Consider the following 25,333-nt stretch of genomic DNA (forward strand, 5'->3'; position numbering starts at 1 on the left):
GGGATGTTAAGACTTGGAGGCCCCCTCGGTGTTGTTTGCAAGTAGTAGGCTATATACTGGCACCAGAGTTCACCCTACCCCTTCTCTCTTCATCTTCATCTTCATCTTCATCATCATCATCATCATCATCATCATCATCCAACGCGAACATTACTTTACACTAAACACACACACAAAGTACATACATACAGTATTACAAATACTGTAATGGAGTCTGTTACAAATAAATAAACAAAGAAAACCTCCAAACTGCTGCCTTAAGTTACGTGGCCAGGATAATGTCCTGGACCACATTTGCCATCAGTTTTTCCTTGCAGCATTTATTGCTACTGGTGGTATTTGTTGTTGTGCTTTGTAGGGCCAAAGTATTGACTTTTTTCTGTTATTATTGGTATTTAGAATTCCTAATATTCATATGCTGCAGTACTGTCACATTTGTGACCTTATCTGTCCATGGTATCGCTAATATACTTCAGTACATCCAGTTTCCGATGCCTCCAATTTCTTACCTAATACTGTCAATATTAGGAAAAGTGTAGATTGCTACTCACTGTAAAGATGACCTGTTGAGTTTTGAGAGACACAACAAAAAGATTATTACCAATTATAGCTTTAAGCCAAAGCCTTCTTCGGCAAAGATCACACACACATTCACACAAGCAAATACACCTCACGCACACTTGACGGCTTCCGTCAGCAGCTCCAACTGGAATGCAACTGCCACGTGAATAGCAATCTGGAGTGGGATGGGGAAAAAGGAGGGATATCAGGGTATGGGTGGGGGAGAGATTAATGCTGTCTGGCAGAGTGAACAGGGACTAGACACTACCAGGCGCAGTGTTGAGTGGGTGGAGAAGGGGGGAATGCAGAGTGGGAAAGGAGGAAATAGGGAAGGGGAAAAGACAGGTGGATACATTGGCACAGGGCAACATACATAGAGGGTGAGGGAATGTCAAACGGGAGTAGGTGACAGAACGAGGGGGCGGAAATTGTTGGGTGGAGCGAATGGGGACAGTAGGTTATTGTAGGTGGAAGCTGGCCTCATTTCAGGAATGGAGAATGTGTGTAAGGAGAACTCCCATCTGAGCAGTTCAGAAAAGCTGGTGGTGGAGGGGAGGATCAAGATGGCCTGGGTTGGTGAAGGAGCCAATGAAACCTAGCATGATAAGTTCAGCTACATTTTGTGCCACAGGGTGGTTTACTTTGCTCTTGGTCTAGTGTGGCAGTGGCCATTTACCCTGGTGTACAGCTGGATGCTAGTCATACCAATATAAAAAGCTTTGCAGTGGCTGCAGCAGAGGTGGTATACAACATGGCTCTTTTGAGAGTCGGCCTGGCCTTTGATAAGCCTCTGACAGGATTGGAATAGGAAGTGCTGAGTGTGTGGTTTGGGAAGGTTTTCCACAGGGATACGGTATCTGTGGCAAGGGGCTGGGACTGGGAGTGGCAAAGGGGTAGACAAGGATGTTGTGGAGTTTGTGTGGCTGACAGAACACGGATTTAGGAGGGGTGGAAAGGACCTTGGTTAGGATGTCCCTCATTGCAGGGCATACTGCTTGAATATCAAAGCTCTGACAAAGGATGTGGTTCAGTTGTTCCAGTTTGGGGTGTTACTGGGTGATGAAAGAGATACTCCTTTGTAGCTGGCTCTTGGGGGTGGTGGGAAATGGCATGGGAAATCTGTTTGTGGGCTAGGTCCAGGGGATAGTGCCTGTCCATGAAGGCCTTGGTGAGACATGCAACATACTGGGAAAGAAAGTTCTTGTCACTGCAGGTGGAAATGCTATATGGGATGGAATTTTTGATGTGGAAGGGATGACAGCTGTCAAAATGCTGTTAGCAGTTGGTAAGTTTAATGTGAAGAGAGATGTAGATGGAGCCATTAGAGAAGAGAGGTCAACATCGATGAAGATGGCTCATTGGTTTGAAGAGGACTAAGTGAAGTGGATGGGAGAGGTGGCGTTGAGGTTGTGAAGAAATGAGGATAGGTTGTCTTGGCCCTGAGCCCAGATCACGAAGACATCATCAATGAATCTGAACGAGGTTATGGGTTTGGGGTTGTGTAAGGTTATGAAAGTTTCTTATAAATGTCCCATGAACTGATTGGCATAAGAGAGTGCCATGCCAGATGCCCATGGCTGTGTTGTGGATTTGTTTGTATACTTTCCCTTCAAGGGAGAAGTAGTTATGTGTTAGGATTTAATTATTTAGATGAATGAGGGAGTGAGTTTGGCATCAGGAGGACATTGAGAAAGGTAATGTTCATTTGTGGTAAGTCCATGGTCATGAGGGAGTTGATGGACAGGGAAGTGGCATCAACTGTGACCAGTTGGAAACATAGGGAACCAGGAGGCAAAGCAGTTGGGATAGCAGAGTGTCAGTGAAGGAAGTGGTTGATATTTTTGATGTGGGAGGATAGATTACTGGAATTTGAATGGGGTTGTCTGTCAGTGACAGCCAAAATCCTTTCAGTGGGGATGATATAACCAGCAACAATGGGGCAGGTAGGATTGTTGAGTTTGTGAAACTTGGGGAGCATGTAGAAGGCCAGTGTGTGGGGTGTTGTAGGGGTGGTGAGGGAAATGGATTGATGGGAGAGATTCTTGGAAGGGCCTGAAGCTTTAAGCAGGATTTCAGGTTATGTTGGACTTCTGAGATGGGATCACTGTGGTAGAATTTATAGATGGAGGACTCAGACAATTGGCAGAGTATGATCAGTGTGATTCATAATGACAGTGGTGGAACCTTTGTGTGCAGGTGGGATGATTAGGTCAGGATCTGTTTTGAGCCTTTGTATGGCTGTCCTTTTTTTCTGCTGAAAGGTTAGTGTGTTTAGGAAGGGACTTGGGGAAGGATGATGAGGCCAAGTTGGAGATAAGGAATTCCTGGGAGATGACCAGAGGTTGGTTAGGTGGTTGAGGGATCATGGTTGGATAGTGGTATTAACTGTGAGAGAAGAGGTTCGGTGTTGGAATTTGGTTGGCAGGATTGTAGGGCTGAAGATTTTGGTGGAAAAGTTAACAACAATGTTACTGGAATTTTTAGGCTCTGGATTTGAAGTGTTGGAAGGTAGTTTTGCGAACTGTGGCAAGTTGGAAAGGTCATGTAGATGGGGTCTGGGTGCTACAAAGAGTTGACAGAGAGGAATACTGTGGATACAATATAGGTTGGATAATGGTGCCCCGAGGCAACAATTGACGTGGTGTCTGGAATGCTGTTCCAGGTGCTGGAGAGCAAGGGGTTCAGTTTCAGAGATGTGATGTATGTAGTGGATATGGCATTGGAGCAGTATCTTGGGGAAGAAGCAGTGGTGTTTCTGGGATGCCTGTGCCATGGAAATTTTTTTTTTGCAGTACCAGGTTTGTGATGGACAGGGACTGATGGAATCAGAAGCTAAGGTCATTGTGAAAGAAAGGATGGGATGCAGAGAAAGGAACTTCTATGGTTAGGCTGTTGGGGTGGGTGTGGGTGGGGGGGGGGATTCCATGGTTTAGGCAGCATTTAAGGAACAAGATGTGGGAATGTGTTTCAATCAGGTAAAGGGATACTTTTCTGAACTGGTGCACAAAGATGGGCCAGGGACCATTGTGGAACAGATGACATCGGGGAAATGGGAAATGACATGGAAAATCAGCAAATGTAGCTGTTGGATAGTTCTGAGGGGAGCTGGATAACAGGAAAAGATGCAGAAAAGTATGTACAGGCATACAAAAACACACACAAAAAAGTAAGCAAAAACACGTAAAAGTACATAAACATGTGAACAAATACATAAAACTGCATAAAAATTGCACAAAAATATGGGGCAAAAAGAAACAGACAAGGTATGGGAGTTGGTGTGGCTTACACGATCTCAAAACAGATCCGGGCCTAATCATGCTCCCTGCAGACAAGGGCTCCACCACTGTTGTGATAAGTTGCTGTGACTACCGGGCAGAAGGCATCTGCCAAATGTCTGACTTGTCCAGGTATAAACTCTGCCAGAGTAATCCCTGCTTAAAGCATTTGGCTCTTCCCAGAAAACCTCTTCCCAGAACCTCTCCCCTGAATCCACACACACACACACACACACACACACACACACACACACACACACACACACACACACACACTTTCTACATGCAACAATCCTGGACACCCCATTGCCCCATTGTAGCTGGTTATTCTGCCCTCACTGAAAGGATTTCTGTCCTCGTTGACCAGCACCTCCAACCAGTTGCCCATTATCTAGTCTCTCACATCAAAGATACTAACCACTCCCTTCGCCAACTCGCACTATCCTCACCACTTTACCACCTTGTTCCCTACTGGTCACTACTGATGCCACTTCTCTAAACACCAACATCCGTCATGCTCATGGTCTTGCTGCAATTGAACACTACCTTCCCCAACATCCTTCAGACTGCAAACCCACTACCTCATTTACCTAAATAACTTCAACCTAACTCATAACTACTTCTCCTTTCATGGGAAGGTATACAAACAAATACACGACATAGTCATGGACACCCACATGGCACCTTCCTGTGCCAACCTGTTTACGGTACATGTAGAGGAAACACTGCTGTCCTCCCACTACCCCAAACCCTTGATCTAGTTCAGAATCATTGATTATGTCTTCTTGATCTGGGCTCAGGACTCTATCCTCATTCCTTCACAATCTCAACATCTTCTCTACCATTCTCTTCACTTAGTTCTCTTCAACCCAATGTGCTATCTCCATAGATGTTGACCTCCTCCTCTCTGATGGCTTCATCCGCAACTTTCTCCACATTAAACCTATAAATTGCTAGCAATACCTGCATTTTGACAGCTGTTGTTCCCTTTCACATCAAAATCCCTCCCATACAGCCTTGCTATCTGGGGCAGCATATCTAGAGTGACAAGAACTCCCTTTCCCAGTATGCTGAATGTCTCACCAAGGCCTTCACAGACAGGCACTATCCTCTTGACCTAGTCCACAAACAAATTTCCCATGCCATTTCCTCACACACCCCCAATCCTCCCACCACCCTCAAGAAAGACAAAGGAGTGCTCCCTTTGTCATCCAGTACCACCCCAAACTGGAACAACTGAATCACGTCCTTTGTCAGAGCTTTGATAGCCAAGAAGCATGCCCTAAAATGAGGACATCTGACCCTAGTCCTTCATACCCCTCCCAAGTGGTGTTCTGTTGCCCATCCAACCATCACAACATTCTAGTACATCCTTATGCCACCTACAGTCCCAAGTCCTTGCGATACACATATCATATTCCTGTGGAAGACCCAAGTGCAAAACTTGCCCAATTCACCCACCCATCACTTTCTTTTCTAGTCTTCTAACCAGCTTATCTTACCCCATGAAGACCAGGCCAACTGTGAAAGCAGCCATGTTGTATACTAGCTCTGCTGCAAACATTGCACATCTTCGTGTATTGGTATGACTAGAAACTAGCTGTCCGCCAGGAGGAACGGCCTCTGCCAAACTGTGGCCAAGAGCAAAATAGACCATTCTATGGCATAACATGCAGCCAAACATAGCGTGCAAGTTTTTTGAATGGCTGCTTCACAACCTGGGCCACCTGGGTACTCCCCTCCACCACCAGCTTTTCTTAACTGCCCCCTCGTCCTGTCAACTGGTTCCATTTCACATTCGCTCACCTTCTTTGTGCATTGGCCTATGACAATGTGCCCCCCCCCACCTGCCCTTTCCTCTCCCCAGCTCCTCTCCTTTCCCACTCTCTGTTCCCCCTCCCCTTCTCCCCCCCCTCTCCCAACCACCACCACCACCACCACCACCACCACCACCACCACCACCACCAGTCAACACATCGCCTGACAGTCTCTAGTTCCTGCATACCTCGCCAGACAGCACTCTTCCTCCCCTCACCCATACTGTGCCGTCTCTCACCCTTCCCTGTCCCACTTCAAATTGCTATTCATGTGACAGTCACAGTCATGTTGGAGCTGCTGGTAGAAACAGGCATGTGTATGTGTGAGGTGCACTTGCTTGTGTGAATGTCTGTGTGCTTTCTCTGCTGAACCCCCCAGGGGCTCAGCATTCATTTGCTGGGTACGGGCTTGGCGACCCCGGGGTTCCTGAGCTGGGGACTGGTAAGCGCCACCAGTCACCTGTCACCGTAAGCTCTGAGCATACTTCAGCGACCACCGTGCGGCGCGGCGGTGGAACGTTGTGTGTCTCAGGGAATGGGGATCTTGGCTTGACTGCCCGGATCGCGAGGATGGAATAAACCTCTCTAAAAAACCCCTCAATCTCAAGGTGTGCTGCGCGCTGATGAGATGCATGGCTGTTGAGGTGGAACAGTCGATAGCGGGCAACCTCTGGGGAACCTGCCGCACCTCAGTTGTATAAGGCTTACTTAGGCACGCGGGGCTCTGTCTAGGTGGACTTCTAGTTCCCTAGCTGCTCGTGGGACCACGATGGATCCTTCGAAATCCTCTTTTCTTCCTCCCAGCGGAAAGGGTGGGCCGCTGGAAGGTTCTAACACCCAGTCTCTTAAGAGGGCCCGTGCAGTCAGTCCCCCTGACTCCGGCGCTTCTTTAAAAAGTCCAGTCTTAGGTAACAGAATGCATTCTGGTAATCCGAATGTGTTTCTCATTGTGAAACGGAAGGAGGGTAGTTTTGAGAAGGTTTCGCCCTTCTACATACAAAAGGGATTGGAGGGAATCTGTGGCTCTTTAAAATCGGTGAAGCGCTTACGTAATGGGACCTTGCTAGTGGAAACTTCCACTTCCCAGCAAGCAACTAACCTCCAATCTGCTAAATGCCTTGGAGAGTATGCCATAGACACTGAACTGCACAGCACCTTGAACTACAGCAAAGGTGTTGTGACATGCCGAGATCTAGCTGATATTCCCAAGGAAGAACTGCAACGTGAGTGGGCTCCAGAAGGTATCATTGATGTCCAACACATCATGAAGAGGGTTGATGGCACTCTTGTCAAATCCGACTCCTTTATTCTGACCTTCAGTAGCACAAAACTTCCTGAACATGTTAAAGCTGGCTTCCTTCGCCTTAGTGTGAGGCCTTATTTCCCGGCCCCAATGCGCTGTTTCAAATGCCAGTGTTTTGGGCATACCACCTTAGGCTGTAAAGGCGAAGCGATTTGTGGAAACTGTGGTCAGGCTGCTCATGAAGGAGTTGGTTGCTCGTCTCCGGGTAAATGTATTAATTGCTCTGGGAACCACCCTGTTTGGAGTAGGGACTGCCACATGTTTTTAGAGGAACGCAAGGTCAGGAAATAAAAACAACCAAGCGTATCCCCTATGGTGAGGCCAAGAAGATCTTTAAGTCGATGCAACCTCCCACATTTGCTACATCTTTTGCCTCCCTGGTTCAGAAGCCTACTCCAAAAGTCGATGCCTCAACGCAGACCGAAGTGGTGAGTGTTGGCACTAACACCTGTAGCTGTCAGTGCACTTGCAACGCACCCAGTGTTTCAGAGCCAGTAGCCCCTACTCGAACGGCAGACAAAGGTACAGTGGCGAACTTGGGCCAGCCCCTGGCACCTCCAACAGCTGAGGCTGTTCCCAAGCCCAGTGCGCCAATTACCACTCCCACATCAGCTCCCCCAAAGTCCACCAAACCACAGAAAGCTACCATACAGCAACAACAGCGCGTCAAATCCCGTGGTAAACCATCTGACCATGCGGATGTTGTTTTACGTGAGGCTTCATCTGACTCTTCCCCAGAGTTGATGGAGTACGATGTATGTGTGGGGCAATCATCTCGTCCCACGCCTGCCCCTACACCTGCTGCGGTCTCCCCGCCCCGTCGGAGAGACAGGCTGAAGGTGCTACCCCCAACATAGATGGCTCCCATACTCCAGTGGAACTTGCAAGGGTTCAGGACGCATGTGGAGGAACTTCGTCTACTCTCTCAGGGTAGACCACTGTGTCTCTGTCTCCAGGAGACGTATTTCCATCCATCATACTCCCCTGAGATACGAGGCTACACACTCCACAAAAAGGACGACCTGCGTGGAGAGAGAGAGCTAGAGGCGGCATAGGTATTTTCGTCAGGACGGACTACCACTCCTCGCCTCTCTCACTTACGACGACTCTACAGGCTGTCGCTGTGTCCGTGCATGTGCGTCATCCATTGACGGTATGTTCCCTTTACTTGCCCCCAAATGATGCTCTTGATGAAGCAGCCCTCACCGACCTTCTTACCCAGCTCCCCCAGCCATTCATTATTTGTGGTGATTTTAATGCCCACAATGTGCTTTGGGGCTCTGCACTTACCTGCCCCAGGGGTAGAGCAATTGAGAGGCTTCTCCTGTCATCCTGTGCCTACTTGCTCAATGGAGGACAGAGTACTCATTTCTCCACAGCGACTGGGTCGTTCTCTGCCATTGATCTCTCACTTTGCTCTCCGGCTCTTGCCGCCAGTGCTCACTGGGAAGTGGTCGCTGACTTGCACGGCAGTGATCATTTCCAAATCTGGATTCACCTGCCAGATGGCGTGGGCCCCACGATGGGTGCTCAGTGGAGCTGACTGGACACTTTATAGCCAGTTGGCCCAATTCGAACACTGTGCGAATGTTGAGGTGTGGGTGGATCATATTACCAAAACGGTCCACCACGCCGCTGCAGCCTCCATTCCACAGTCCACAGGCCACCGGAAGAGGCCACCTGTGCCTTGGTGGAGTGCCGAATGCCACTCTGCGATCAGGACCAGGCGTGCGGCTCTGCGTCGGTTCAAGTGTCGGCCGACTGCTGAGAATCTTGCAGCCTTTCGGGTGGCGAGGGCAAGATGTCGCCGCATTATTCGTGAGAGCAAGAAGAGGTCGTGGCAAACGTTCCTGAACACCATTAATCGTTCCACCAAAAGTTCCACTGTGTGGGAGACCATCAGGAGAATTTCTGGCAGAGGAGGGAGGTGCCCCATAGCTGCTGTAATGAATAATGGCACTCTCCACATGGATCCGCAAGACATTGCCCAGACTATGGCAGCGTATTTCACCACAGTTACTGCAACAACCAGTCAGGATCCAGGTTTCCAGCGCCATAGAGCCGTTGCTGAGAGATGTAGTCTGGACTTCCATTCCACCTCTCATGACGTTTACAACTGCCAATTTTCTATGTGGGAGCTGGATTCTGCATTGTCTGGCACTCGTGACACATCCCCTGGCCACGACAGGATCCATTACAGTATGCTATGGCACCTCACAATGCGCAACAAAGAAATCCTCCTCGCACTTTTTAATGCCATTTAGGCGTCGGGTCACTTTCCTGAAGCGTGGCGTGCGGCAGTTTTAATCCCTTTTTTAAAACCTGGGAAAGACCGCACGAGCCCAAGTAGCTGCCGTAGTATTGCCCTCACTAGTTGCATAGGGAAGACCTTGGAGCGGATGGTCAACCGCCGCCTTGTCTGGATGTTAGAATCCCGGCAACTCCTGAGTCGCTTTCAGTGTGGGTTCAGGAGGTTTCGTTCCACCTTCGATAACCTTGCCCTCCTGTAGGCGGCTATCCAACTGGCTTTCCTACGCCGTCATCACCTTCTAGGTGTATTTTTCGACATCGAGAAGGCCTACGATACTACTTGGAGGCGTCTCATCCTGGAGCAGCTTCACGAATGGGGTTTTCGTGGTTGTCTTCCTCTTTTTATTCAGTCTTTCCTCTCGCCACGATATTTTAGATACCGAATTGGTGACGTCCTGTCTGATCGCTTTGAGCAGGAGAATGGTGTCCCTCAGGGTAGCGTTTTAAGTGTGACTCTGTTTGCCATCGCTATTAATAGCATTACGTCCATAGTGAAAAGTCCTGTCCAGTGTTCTTTGTTTGTGGATGATTTCTCTTTGTTCTGCTCTTCTTCAAGCCTTGCAATGACAACCCGTCAGTTGCAACTTACGATTAGGCATTTGGATGACTGGGCGAAGAAGAGTGGTTTTCAGTTTTCCACCGAGAAGTCTGTATGTGTTCTGTTTAACCGTTCTCATTCGATTTTAACCTTTCCTGAGTTGCGCTTGAGGGACACTATTCTTACTTTTAAAGACACGGTGAGATTTCTGGGGCTCATTTTTGACTCGAGGCTCACGTGGTTACCTCATCTTAAAGACCTGAAACAGCGGTCGCTTCAGGCTTTAAGTATTTTAAAATGTCTTAGCCACAGTACATGGGGAGCTGACAGGACTTGTCTGCTCCAGTTTTACAGGGCGTTTGTGCGGTCTCGGCTCGATTATGGGTGCACGGTGTATGGGTCTGCGAGGCCTTCTTACTTAAAAATGTTGGACGTTGTGCACCATGAAGGGCTTCAGTTGGCCACTGGGGCATTCCGAACTAGCCCCATACCCAGCCTCTGTGCAGAGGCTGGTGAACTGCCACTTCATATGCGGCGACGGCTACTTACAGTGCGCCAGGCGTATAAAACTTTGTCCACACCCTACACCCCTGCATACCCTACCGTTGCTCAGCCTCCTCTGGCACGATTGTTTCATAACCGGCAATGTACGACGCAGCCCTATGGGATTCGCGCACAGGATTGCCTCGGTGCGATGTCTATGGCTGGTCTTCGTGTTTTAAGTCGCGGTTGGAGCAGATCTCCACCTTGGCTCCTCCGGAGACCCAAACTTATTTTAGATTTGACTAATTTTACGAAAGCTGGCACACCAGATTTTACGTTCCAATCTCTGTTTTTTAACATTTTAGATGTGCATCACGGTTTCACTGTCGTTTATACTGATGGCTCCAAACAGGAGACTTTCCTTGGCTGTTCTGTGGTGTTCCCTGATCATGTTACCCGGATTCGCCTCCCTGCTGAATATACCGTTTTCGCAGCGGAGCTCCACGCGATCCTGACGGCACTGGAGCAGATGCATCGTGTTCGGGGCGATCGATTTCTTCTCTGCTCCGATTCTCTTAGTGCCTTACACTCACTGCAGAACCTATACCCGACTGAAGAGATGGTCCAGCTGATACATGACCAACTGTACTTGCTCCAACGGCGGGGTAAAGAGGTATCCTTCTGCTGGATGCCTGGTCATGTCGGCATATGGGGCAATGAACAGGCTGATCGGGCTGCCAAGGAGGCCTGCAGAGAGCAGGATGTGGTCCAGTGTCCTATCCCCTTGCAGTCAGTCATCGCTGCACTCCACAGGAAGTGCATGGAGTTGTGGGAGGACGAATGGCTGGCGGTGACGGACAATAAACTGAGGTCGGTAAAGTCAACCACTCCGCCGTGGCATTCCTCCTGCCGGCTGCTCAGGCGGGAAGAGGTGGCGCTCACACGTCTTCGGATCGGGCACTGTCCTCTGACACATAGCTATTTATTACGGCGGGAGGATCCTCCGTTTTGTGATGCTTGTGGTGTGCACATCTCTGTCCGGCACATTTTAACAGACTGCATTTTATACCGTGATGCAAGGGCAGAAGCACAAGTTGATGGGGATCTGCCCTGTGTTTTAGCTAACGATGAGACATGTGTGTCTAGGGTTTTTAAGTTTTGTGATGTGTCTGGACTCTGGCCTAAACTTTTAGGCTGGCGGTTTTAGTGTATTGCAGAGTGGCTGACTCCTCCCTTTTTTCCTTGCGGTCAGCCAGCCACTTCCATCTGCTCCATTGTTTTAGCTCCCTCTACCTTTTTCTTCCTGTGTTGTCCATGTTTTACTGCTGACGCCCTGCTTCATCCCACACTTCGGTGTGGGTGAGCACATATTTTTTATGATTGTTCCCTGTGTTTTATGTTCCGTTTGATGTAAATGTTCTGAGTTTTTTTTCTTGACACCCGTCTCACTATGATACTGAACGGGCGCTGAAGACCTTGCTGTTGTGCGCCCACAAACCCCTTCTACTACTACTACTACTTCTCTGCTGAAGAAGGCTTTGGCCGAAAGCTATAATGTTTAACAGTCTTTTTGTTGTGCTCATCTGCAACTCGGTGAATTATCTTTATAGTGGGTAGCAATCTATCCTTTTCCTAATATTGTTGATATTCCAAACTATAGTTTACATTGTTTGATTTTAGCTTATAATTTGGTAAGTTGTCAGGACTAGACTCCATAGAGTAGGATTGAAAGGAATATTCACGATTTTGTATATACTCACCAAAGGGGTGATAATAAGAAATTGGTGTGGATGACACTAATAAAAGTCTCTCAAAAATAGTGGTTGTGACAGGTATTAATTTCAGTACAATGAGGGCGAAGATGATGATGGTGTAGCTCTTCAGCTGTAGGGTTGTGTTGTGTGCTGAATAGACAGGATTGTGGCTTGTCAGGAAACATGCATGTTTTGTATATCAGCATTGAATATTCAGGTTCTTATGCTTTTTTTTCCCTCTCCGATTTCAGTTCAAAGCAGAACTTTCCTGACATACTCACAGCATCATGCTTCAAACTGTTATGTTGATGGTAGTGTGATGAGTGTCAGGTTTGAAACATTATGCATTGAAAGTCTATTGATAGCACATTCCACTGACAAGAGTTTGACATGTGTTGCTGTGGGGATTTCTCACATACTTGAGGTTATCATAAAATGACAAAGCATGTCATAGAATCATGACAGTGAAATTTCCAGAAGCAGAAAGCATTTATCTTTCCAGAATGAGATTTTCACTCTGCAGCGGAGTGTGCGCTGATATGAAACTTCCTGGCAGATTAAAACTGTGTGTCCGACCGAGACTCGAACTCGGGACCTTTGCCTTTCGCGGGCAAGTGCTCTACCATCTGAGCTACCGAAGCACGACTCACGCCCGGTACTCACAGCTTTAGCTCAGATGGTAGAGCACTTGCCCGCGAAAGGCAAAGGTCCCGAGTTCGAGTCTCGGTCGGGCTCAGAGTTTTAATCTGCCAGGAAGTTTCAGCATTTATCTTGTGGAATTGTTGGTAAAATAGTAAATTGTAGCTGAATTTGGAATTCTTAGAAATAAGTGATGCGGTAATTTAAAAAATTCGTTTGTGGACATAGCTAGTTAAGTAAAACTTGCTCCCACATGCAACAAAAAATGATTAAGTAAATTTGGAATTTGAAGCTGAAAATCTCGGGGAAATCTTTTGATGAAACAGTCACCACCCTGTCATGATAGTACAGAGAACAGTTGCATATAATCCAGGTCCAAGAAGCTCACAAATATTAACAAGGTCACATGAGTGACGTTACAGATCTCAGAAGTATTTGAAATTTTGTTGCTGGATGATGATAGCAGTAGTCACAATAAATTTCAATTAAATTTTGTTGTTCAGGTCAGTGATCAGGACAAATATTTTCCCAGAACCAGGCTAGTCGTTAAACTCTATGGACAAGCAGATGTCTGTGTAAAAACTCTGACAATTTAATTTGAAACTTTATTAGTTTAACGTGTACTGGTTGTTTTGTAGGTTTAAAATTTTTCTAGTGAAATTATTTAAACCATGCTTAGTTTGACAACTTTTTTGACTGTCTTGGTATTTGGTTTTTGAAGATAATTTGTGTCAAGTTGCTTTTAATGTGGAATTCTAAAACAGTCTCAAACAATGCATTCCTGAAAGGGGTGTGACTAATAATGATTAGAAAGCAATTGATTAAGCTCAGTCTCCAGTTCTGAATTCTACTTAAGTATGTGCTTATTTAGCAGCCTGAATCAGCTGCACAAAAAAATATGAAGCTCCTGTATGCTATAATAACCTAACCTTAAATTAATAAGGCAGTTTTACCTGCTTTTTCACATTTAAGAATAAATAGACTCACAGTCACTCAACTAATCCTCATAGCAAATGCTTTACATAATTACACGTTTTCTATCTTTTTGCAGGATACTAATAGCCGCACTAATAGTTTCATCATCATTTGCCACCTGAATCTCTTCAGACAAAGATCCATGTTTTTGTTATTTTTATCATTTATATATGTTTTGACAGATCTCTTTTCAGCTCAGTGTTCTTTCACAGAATATTTTAATTTATTTACTGTGCAATATTGAAGTTCAAAATTGAACAGAAGCAAGTATGGACAGTGTTAGGAAGAGAGAGCTCTATGTAATTCAGAGAACAAGTTGATGCCAAGAATTGAAACCTTATTATCACCAATATTGCAAAATACTCCCCATCTCATCCCATGTGGTAAGTCCCCCCTGTTCCGCAGTTCTGGGTGACTTTCCCAAAATTTACCCCTTTTCCTAGACTCTCCAGTCCTTTTCCGTCACCCATCTTCCTTCCTCTTCAACCCTTCTGCCTGAAGAAGGAGCCAGTGGCTCCATAGCTTGCCTAATTACAATCTTCTTTTATGTGTGTGTTCTGCCGCCGCTTGGTGAGTACATTTTTTATGTATCCAATTAAATTATTTTATCAGAAATACTAGAAGAGTAAGAGAAAACAATTTAGAACTTTATTAAATAAGAAACAAACAAAACCACTGATCCAAATGAAATTCAGCCCTCAAAAAATAGCTCGGACAAAACTGGTGACACACTAAAATCATTGGTCATAAAATTCCATGACTACTTCCTCACAGTGGCAGCAGACATTGTACCCACTAGCTAAATTTTTAAATTACATAGCAGTGTCTTCAGAGTGAAGATTTAACACATCATTGGTGATTGTATGTCCATTAATTTAAGAAACAGATGCTGTGTGGTCCCACCCTGCTGTAAGCTTTTTAGTCTGGATGCTTCTTTGGTGGATCCTCTGTCTGTTTCCCTTATAAACAACAGCTTATCATTTGATGTCATGAGGCTGAGTGGCCCTCGTTCCACTATAAAAAAATCTGAGATGCTTAGCAAGACTCAGGTGTAAGACATTTGTGTTAGTGACCAGCAACATTAACAGCGAGATACCAGAGGTGGCGTTGTCTATTGGATGACATTTTAAAAAAATCATGTTTCCATTCAGTGTTTGTTCTTTTTTTATTTTTTTAAATGAGAAGTCTGCCTTGTGCTGCCAGCAGATTTTTTATTCTCTCTCGATGCAGACTTCCTAAACATATTACTCATTCCAGGTACAATGCTGATCGAGACATTATGGAGGCAAGCACTGTAAAATTTTCACATGATGAAGTGGGCCTAATTGGCATAGCTGTACTCAAAGTTCTTCCAAGGTTTAAGCTGTTATATGTCCATATTGATAAAAACACTATTGAGATTAACAATATGACAATTATCAACCTTACGTTGTTACTTGGAGGTCCAGCACATGAGTCCGTTCTCACCTCCCGTCTGCTTGTATTACAGGTAATTCATAAATTGTATGCTTATTGAATATATTGATATCTCGGAGACTTCTCTTAGTTATGTATCTATTTTATATAATAAATATATAAACATTATATTGTGTCTTCAATGAAATCATAATTTGCTACTCTCTTCAAACTACAGAAAATCCAGGATTGAATAATGAATAGTAGAGATGCCGAGTCGCAGACAGGCACAACAAAAAAAACTGCTAAACAAGTAAGCTTTTAGCCACAAGGCCTTCTTTTGAATTAGACAAAACACACACACACACACACACCACTGTGGCTGCCGAGACCAGACAGTGATTAACTGTGCATGATGGGAGACACATTCTGGGTGGTGGGGACAAAGAGAAAGCTGGGGCAGGGGGAGAGAGGGATAGCAGGGTAGGGGTGGGAGTGTTAAAGTGCTGCTTGTGGGAGCATACAGGGACAAGGTGGAGAGAGGGTAGGGCAGTGAGGCACAATCGGGAAGTTAGATGGAGGGCAAGAGGGGTGGGGATGGGGGAGGGAGCAGAAAAGGGGAGAAGTAAAAAGACTGTGGGTGAGATGGTGGAATAGAGGGCAGTGTAGTGCTGGCATGGGATCAGGGAAAGATATAGGTGGGTAAAGGACAATGACTAATGAAACTTAAGGGTTACCCTCCTGGCCTCAACCTTCGCTAGTCATTGTTCTTCACTCATCTATACCCTTCTCTGTTCCCACTCCAGTACTACACAGCCTTCTATTCACCAATGCACCCCCATTCATTTTACTTCTTTTCTGACTCACCCAAACTCTCGTCCCACCCCCTCCTCCCATGCCCTCTGTCTAACCTCCTGACTGCTCTTAGCTGCCCTACCGTCTTTCCACCTCGTCCCTGTATGCTCCCACAAGCAGCACTTTACTGTCCCACACCTCTACCCTTCTATCCCTCTCCTTCCCTGCCCCATCCTCCTCCTCATCCCCACCAGCCGGATTGCGTCTCCCATCATGTGTGGTTACTCGCAGTCTGACCTCAGCAGCCAGACACAGTGGTAATGTGTGTGTGATGAGTACGTTTGAATGAATGTGTGTGTGGATGGTGCCTAATTCAGAAGAAGGTGTTTTTGGCCAAAAGCTTACTTGTTTAGCATCGTTTTGTTGTGCCTGTCAGCAACTCAGTGTCTCCACTATTTGCTGCTCTCTTGTTATTCTTGTACCTTAAGGAACTATTTTGCCCAATAAAATGTTGAATAGGTCAGGCATTTCAGTGTTTGTTTGTTTCTGCCCAGAACTCTGTCCAGATTATGAAATGTTTGGTATCTGTATGGGCATCCACTGTTGACGTGATCACTCAGTAAATTCCCCGAGAAAAGAACCTCACTTGCTGTTGTTTATGTAAAGTCGTTAAAAGGCAGGAGGTAACCTCAGGCACATTACTGTAGTCTGACAGAGCAAAGAGTGTTTAGTATTGTTATTAAAAATTTGGCAGGGTTTGATTTCAGAGTGTCTATAGAGAACAGAATGTTGCAATGGCAACTTTCTCAATAAGATTTTGAACAAGTATAATTACTTGCAGCTAGAATTTAAAGTCTGTGACAATCTGAAGTGATAGGAAACAAAATGATTGCAAGATACACTGATTTCATTCCTGAAGAATGATTAATAAAAACCGAAGGAAATAAAACTTCATTTATGGAACATATAGCTCTGTAAAACATTTCTGATGACAACTTTAGAACCTTGCCGGCATGCACCAATTCATTCCACACTGCACTGATAAGGTATACCAAGTCAGCCTTTGTAGTATAGCTCATAGTTGGGCTAAATTACATTATCTTTGCTTGAAGAGTAAATATATTGTACCCAATTACAATAATGTCGTGCAAAAACATAAAATACTGTATGCAGAATGCATAAGTGCCATACTTAAGTTTGTCAATAATAGAGAAGGAAAGTTGCTACTCACCATATAGCAGAGATGCTGAGTCGCAGAGAGAGACAACCAAAAGATTCTCACAATTATAGCTTTGGCCATTAAGGCCTTTGTCAACAATAAATACACACACACACACACACACACACACACACACACACACACACACACACACACACTTGTTTGATACTTAAATTTGCAATAGTTCCACGTCCCTCTTGCAGAGAGTATGTTACATTGTGCCTAAATGTTAAATTCAGGATGTGGTTTCCTGTACATAGTAGAAGCAAACCATTTTCACTTAAAGCCCATTTCACTGAACTGTGAGAGTATGTAAATACTCGAGGGCACCAATGAGCTGTGGAAAAGCCAGTAGCAGTGGCTGGGTACAATGTTTTATTATTACCACTTTTGATAATGAGCAGCAGTACAACAGAAGTGACTTGACAAGTGAAGCTGTGTTAGGTATAGTGAGGGACCATGACAATAGGAGAAGAGCATACACACAATGTTTCCCAGAATGGAGGAACTCAGATGACTCCATAGTGTTTCAAGTAGGTAACTAAACTATTCACATTGTTTCATACTGGGAAAGATAAACTGTAAGTGCATGAGTACATATTTAGTGTCAGCTGACAGCATTTTTCCAAGGAAGGAATAAATAAAAGTAATGAAGAGGTAATAACTGATTTGTTAAAACATATTAATCAGTTGACAGGCAGAGAACAAATGCATGAAATATTTCTAAAACATTCTAAATATTAGTTTGGTTATACCAGTCACAGCCATTAAACTGGCACAAAGTATAAATGAGAGGAGTGAGTGAGGAGGCAAAATGATAAGAGTGTATATGCTTTGCTGACGACATGGTGATGCTGGCAGAACAAAGAAGGTATGTAATTGGTGGAAGACCTAAACAGCAAATGTGAAGTATTTGGATTGAAAATAAATCAGAAAAAGACCAAAAGTATGATACTTGGAGGAAAAAGAGGAAGTCCAAATCACAATAAACTGACAACTCCAGAAAGCTGCAAAATTCAAGTACTTTAGAAATCTTATAACAGAAGACTTGAAATGTTACACAGATATAAAACTGAGAAAAGTGATAATCGAGCAAGCATTCGAAAAGAATAGGGGGAAATGCTATGCAGGCCATTGAAGGAAAAAAAAAAAGACTAATGAGAAGATTCTCCAAATGCTCTACAAAGGGCACAGTTTTATTTGGTACAGAGACCTGGACATTGTGAACAGATGAGGACAGAAGGCTGGAGGTACTGGAAATGTGGGTATGGAGGAAACTGGAATGGTGAGTTGGGAATGCAGCATGAGGAACAAGAAGCTGTTGAAGAGCTGGGAAAAACAGAAATCTCTTACACACCACAAGTAACAGAAAGAAAAATTGGCGAAGCCACATCTTGAGATACCATTGCTTACTCCAGCAACAGATTGAAGATATGGTAAAGGGAAAGAGGGGGATAGAAAAAAGAAGATACCAACTAACAGGCAGTATCAGGGAAGAAAACAATAATTACACAGAGCTAAAGAGAAAGTATGAGGCAGAACTACCACTAATGATGATTTAGAGACTGGAGTTCTACATAATAATGAAAAAAGTTTTTACTAAAGAACATGAAAATAAATTTTAGAACAATAGGTCATGTTTAAAAATAATTGTCAAACTCTGTGACAGTACTTTAAAGATGCCAATTGCATGATCACTCATTTTTCTCCTTCTTACAGCCATGAAAGAGATGATGAGTACATTTAATAAGATATAAATATTTAGTCCACCTTACCTTTGAAGATGTGACTGGAATGCAAGAAAAGTTAAATAATAATAAATCCAATACTTGCTGCACCAGTGGACAAGGCGGCACACATATTAACATGCTGCACTCATTTTCAGAAATAGCAGGCTTGAAACCCCCATTCAGCCATCCAAATATATATTTATATCATCATCATGATATTTATATATAACATAAGTATAAATATAAGATAAATATATAATATGTACATATATAAAAAAGGAAAGGCAACCACTCACCTATAGCTGACTGAAGTGTAGCACACAGAAATATGCAACAGATAATAGTACAATATTATGAAAAGGAAAGTTGCTACACACCATATAGTGGAAATGCTGAGTCACAGATATGCACAACAAAAAGACTGTCAAAATATAAGGTTTTGGTCAACAAGGCCTTTAGAGAATGAGATCTTCACTCTGCAGCGGAGTGTGCGCTGATATGAAACTTCCTGGCAGATTAAAACTGTGTGCCGGACCGAGACTCGAACTTGGGACCTTTGCCTTTTGCGGGCAAGTGCTCTACCAACTAAGCTACCCAAGCATGACTCACGCTCCATCCTCACAGCTTTACTTCTGCCAGTACCTCGTTTCCTACCTTTCAAACTTTACAGAAGCTCTCCTGCGAACCTTGCAGAAATAGCACTCCTGAAAAAAAGGATATTGCAGAGACATGGCTTAGCCACAGTCTGGGGGATGTTTCCGGAATGAGATTTTCACTCTGCAGTGGAGTGTGCGCTGATATGAAACTTCCTGGCAGATTAAAACTGAGTGCTGGACCGAGACTCGAACTCGGGACCTTTGCCTTTCGCGGGCAAGTGCTCTACCAACTGAGCTACCCAAGCACGACTCACGCCCCGTCCTCACAGCTTTACTTCTGCCAGTACCTCGTCTCCTACCTTCCAAACTTTACAGAAGCTCTCCTGCGAAAATTGCAGAACTAGCACTCCTTTCTTTCAGGAGTGCTAGTTCTGCAAGGTTCACAGGAGAGCTTCTGTAAAGTTTGGAAGGTAGGAGACGAGGTACTGGCAGAAGTTAAGCTGTGAGGACGGGGCATGAGTTGTGCTTGGGTAGCTCAGTTGGTAGAGCACTTGCCCGCGAAAGGCAAAGGTCCCGAGTTCGAGTCTTGGTCCGGCACACAGTTTTAATCTGCCAGGAAGTTTCAACAAGGCCTTTGTTGAAAATAGATGACACACACACACACACACACACACACGACTGCAGCCACTGGCAGCTGGAGGCACACTGTGAACAACAGCAGCAGTCCATGATGAGAGTGGCAAGTGGGTGGGAGTAAGAAGGAGACTGGGGCAGGGAGGGGGAGGGATAGCATGGTAGGGATGGGGAATAGTGAAGTGCTGCTGGGGATCTCACAAGGATGAAGTGAAGTGGAGAGAGGGTAGAGCAGCTAGATGCAGTTGGGAGGTCAGATGGTGGGCAGGGGAGAGGTGGAGGGGGAAGGGGTAGCAGAAAAGGAGAGCAGTAACAAAAATGGGTGCATTGGTGGAATGAGAGTTGTGTAGTGCTGGAATGGGAACAGGGAAGGGGCTGGATGGTTGAGAAAAATGACTAACGAAGGTTGAGGCCAGGAGGGTTACAGGAACGTAGGATATATTGCAGGGAGAGTTCCCACCTGCTCAGTTCAGAAAAGCTGATATTGGTGGGAAGGATCCATATGGCACAGGCTGTGAAGCAGTCATGAAATGAAGGATGTCATGTTGCTCAGCAACAGGGTGGTCCGCTTGTTTCTTGGCAACAGTTAGTTGGTGGCCATTCATGCGGACAGACAGCTTGTTGCTTGTCATGCCCACATAGAATGCAGCACTATGGTTGCAGCTTAGCTGGTAGGTTACATGACTGGTTTCATTAGTAGCCCTCCCTTTGATGGGATAGGTAATGTTTGTGACACAACTGGAGTAGGTGGTGGTGGTGGTGGTGGTGGTGGTGGGAGGATGTATGGGACAGGTCTCGCATTCAGATCTATTACAGGAATATGAGCCATGAGGAAAGGAGTTGGGAGCAGGGGTTCTGTTGGGATGGATGGATACATTGTGTAGTTTCGGTGGATGGCAGAATACCACTGTGGGAGGGGTGGGAAGGATAGTGGGCAGGACATCTCTCATTTCAGGGCACGACAACAGGTAGTTGAAACCCTGGCAGAGGATGTAATGTTTGTATGCAAACACAGTGTATATCACAAGTTCATGAAACAGTAGTGAAGTATGCAACTAAATTTTCAATAAACTGAAACATGGGTGTGAAAATGGTAACAGATGTGCACTTGAATGGAAAAACTGTCTCCACAGCATAATTATAATAAGGATGTTTCATTTTTATTAATATCCAGCAATATAAACATGTACATGAATGTGTAAACACCTGAGAATGGGCACAAGCCCAAAACTGGGTGTGTGATAAATAAATAAATCGTTTATTGTGACTGGTAATGAGAATTTTTTTACACTCTATAAATTCACTGAATGTAATTCAGTTGCGCCAGTCCTGCGTGGTATTGATTTATGATGGGAATGCTCCTCTGTGGCCAGACGGGGAGACTTTGGGAGGTTGTGGGAGACTGGAAAGATAAGGTACTGGAGATTTGTTTTTGTACAAGATTGAGAGGATAATTATGGTCTGTGAGGGCCTCAGTGAGACCCTCGTTTTATTTTAAGAGGGACTGCTTGTCACTGCAGGTTTGACAACCACAGGTGTCTAGGCTGTATGGAGGGAACTTCTTGGTATGGAACGGGTGGCAACCATTGAAGTGGAGGTGGTGCTGGTAGTTAGTAGATTTGAGATGGACAGAGGCACTGATGTAGCCACCTTTGAGATGGAGATCAACATTGAGAAAAGTGGCTTGATGAGCTGAGTAGGACCAGGTGATGCGAATGGGGGAGAATGTGTTGAGGTTCTGAAGGAATTTGGATAGGGTGCCCTAACCCTTGATCCAGATCACAAAGATGTCATCAGTGAATCTGAACCAGGTGAGGGGTATGGGATTCTGGGTGTTTAGGGAGCATTCCTCTAGATGGCCCATAAATAGGTTGGCATAGGATGGTGCCAAGCAGTTGCCCATAGTCATATGCTGGATTTGTTTGTAGGTAATGCCTTCAAAAGAAGATACCAACCATTTCCTTCACTGACTCTCGACAGTCCGTGCCCTTTTCCACACGGTGCCCCACTCGTCACTATTGATACCACCACCCTTTACACTCACATTCCTAATGCCCATGGCCTTACCACTGTTGAACACTACCTTTCCCAACACACGACAGATTCCAATGCCTTCCTTTCAAGGCATTACCTTCAAGGAAATCTGGGGTACGGCTATTGGCACCTGCACAGCACCATCTTATGCCAACCTTTTCATGGGCCATCTAGAGGAATCCTTCCTAAACACCCAGAATCATGATCTGGATCAAGGGTGATGGCACCCTCTCCAAATTCCTCCAGAACCTCAATACCTTCTCCCCCATTTGCATCAATTGGTCCTACTCAACCCATCTAGCCACCTTCCTCAATGTTAACCTCCCCTCAAAGATGGCCACATCAGTACCTCTGTGCATATCAAATCTACTAACCATCAGCAATACCTCCACTTTGATGGCTGCCACCCATTCCATATCAAGAAGTCCCTTCCATACAGGCTAGCCAGAAGTGGTTATTGCATCTGCAGTGACAAGTGGTCCCTCTCGAAATTTACCGAGGGCCTCACTGAGGCCTTCACTGACCAATCTTGTACAAAAACAAATCTCCTGTGCCTTATCTTCCCAGTCTCCCACAACCTCCCAAAGTCTCATCATCTGGCCACAGAGGAGCATTCTCCTCGTAACACAGTACCACCCACGACTGGAGCAACTGCCAGGGTTTCGACTACTTCTCATCGTGCCCTGAAATGAGAAATTTCCTGCACACTATCCTTCCCACCCATCCCACAGTGGTATTATGCCATCCACCGAACCTACACAATATACTCATCCATCCCTACAGAACCCCTGCTCCCAACCCCTTACCTCATGGTACATATCCCTGTAATAGACCTAGATGCAAGATCTGTACCATCTTCCTCCCACCACCACCTACTGCATTCCGGTCACAAACATCACCTATCCCATCAAAGACCGGGCTGCTTGTTAAACCAGTCATGAAATCTACAAGCTAAAGTGCAACTGCTGACCTGCAGTCTATGTGGGCTTGACAACCAACAAGCTGTCTGTCCGCATGAATGGCCACCAACAAACTGTGGCCAAGAAACAAGAGGACCACCCTGTAGCCGAGCACACTGTCCTACATGACATCCTTCATTTCAATCACTGCTTCACAGCCTGTGTCATATGGATCCTTCCCACCTACACCAGCTTATCTGAATTGTGCTGGTGGGAACTCTCCCTGGCAAAATATATCCTATGTTCCTGTAATCCTCCTGGCCTCGACCTTTGTTCATCATTGTCCTCACCCATCCAGCCCCTTCTCTGTTCTTGTTCCAGCACTACACAGCCCTCATTCCAGCATTCCAGCAATACACCCTTTTTTTCCGCTCCTCTCCCCCCCCCCTCCCACCTCTCCCCTGCCCTCCGCCTAACCTACCGACTGCACCTAGCTGCTCTACCCTCTCTCCACCTCATCCTTGTGCACTTCCCAGCAGCACTTCACTATCCCCCATCCCTACCCTGCCATCCCTCCCATCTCCAGCCCAGCCTCCTCCTTACCCCCACCCAATTGCCACTCCCATCATGCACTGCGGCTGTTGCTCGCAGTGTGGCTTCAGCAGTAGCTGCAGTCGTGTGTGTGTGTGTGTGTGTGTGTGTGTGTGTGTGTGATCTATTTTCAACGAAGGCCTTGTTGGCTGAAAGCTTATATTGTGACAGTCTTTTTGTTGTGCCTATCTGTGACTCAGCATCTCTGGTATATGGTGAGTAACAACTTTCCTTTTCAGAATATTGTTACATTCCATCCTGGATTTTCCACTGTTTGATTCAACAGATAGTAGTATTTACCTTAGCTTTCAAGCTCTTGTCTAGCGTAAGTACACACAACCACACAGGCATCCAAATGCACACTAGTGTGGCCACAGCAAGACAGGATTATGTTTCCACAATTTTCCTAAATTGATTAAATCAAATGCTGGTATGGGTTTCTTTTGAACTAGTTTGCTTCCCCATCCTTGTGTGGTGTTAGGTAATTAATAAATCAAGAATTTGCTAAATAGGAATCGCTGATATTGGCTCCTTCCATAGAGTAATGCAAGTAAGTTTTAAAATTGCTATCCACCATGTCGTATCTTCCAGCTTTAGCATAAATTATAAAAGAAATTACCTGCCATTATTCAAACAACTGTTGTCTTGTACACGGACTGGTACTGATGATACATTTAGCCATAGTGAGAACGTTGCAAATCTCATGGAAAGTTTGAAGTGGGACACACTTGCAGACAGACGATGCGCTAAACGGAAGGAGCTGCTCACTAAATTCCGAAATCCAATCTTCACCGATGATATAGAGCATTTAGTATTACCACCAACTTTCAAATTGCATAACGATCATCATTCAAAGATAAGGGAAATAAGAGCTCATACTGAGGCGTTCAGACAGTCGTTTTTCCCTCGCGCAATCCGCGAGTGGAACAGAGAGGGGGGGGGGGGAATATGATTTTGGCGCGAATTGTGCTCTCCACCACACACCGCTTGGTGGCTAGAAGAGTATTCTGCCATATTGTAACATGTCTTGAGGTAATTTAGTAAGTAATCTTATGAAGATAAATTGAGTATTACTTCAGAGTTATTGGACTCTGCCCTGTCCAATACATATAATAAAGTTCTTTTTGGAAATTAGATTGTCACTTATACAGTTCAAGTACCTGCAGTAAAAGTTTGATTCACAGACTGAAGTTAACACTTTGTCATTTACACAGTCAGTATCCTTTTCAATTTTTACATTTAGAATTCAATCTTAGTTTCTCTTTTGTCACAGAAAAGAATTTATTAGTATCTGTACCTCTCATATTTTTACATAACCTATGTTCTGTCACATTTAAGTCAGGTAGCAAACTATAACATACAAAAAATACACTATTCTGTTCTATCCAATTTGTTGCTCTGCGTCTAGTGGGCTTGTCATTGACAGGATCTTACACTCTAATATTCCATCACAATGCACCAGACAATAAAAGAAAAGACCCACTGAATATTCCTGCCCTGAGGCTTTGACAATAATGTTACAGATTACCATTTCCTGTAGCCAGTGCTTGCCATTTATTCTGTTGGCTGTAATCACTAATCTCTCTCTCTCTCTCTCTCTCTCTCTCTCTCTGTGTGTGTGTGTGTGTGTGTGTGTGTGTGTGTGAGTGAGAGAGAGAGAGAGAGAGAGAGAGAGAGAGAGATAATGATCGAGGAAAACAGTGGAAAGTATACTTTTGATGATCTGTTATGTCAAGGAGACATTATTTCTTAGGAGTTTGTGCCATGTTATTTAATAATTAAGTGT

The 25,333-nt window shown here is 45.0% G+C and overlaps 1 protein-coding gene across 1 annotated transcript in view; it reads left to right on the plus strand.

Moving 5' to 3' along the window:
- Nucleotides 1-25,333, plus strand: part of LOC126092598 (UDP-N-acetylglucosamine--dolichyl-phosphate N-acetylglucosaminephosphotransferase) — a 133,465-nt gene that overhangs the window by 107,225 nt on the left and 907 nt on the right. The window contains exon 6 of the mRNA XM_049908294.1: nt 14,913-15,144. Within this exon, the coding sequence (XP_049764251.1) occupies nt 14,913-15,144 (232 nt within the window). The remainder of the gene's footprint in view (nt 1-14,912; nt 15,145-25,333) is intronic.

Source organism: Schistocerca cancellata, chromosome 7 (genome assembly GCF_023864275.1).
Source record: "Schistocerca cancellata isolate TAMUIC-IGC-003103 chromosome 7, iqSchCanc2.1, whole genome shotgun sequence".
Classification (NCBI taxonomy): domain Eukaryota; kingdom Metazoa; phylum Arthropoda; class Insecta; order Orthoptera; family Acrididae; genus Schistocerca; species Schistocerca cancellata.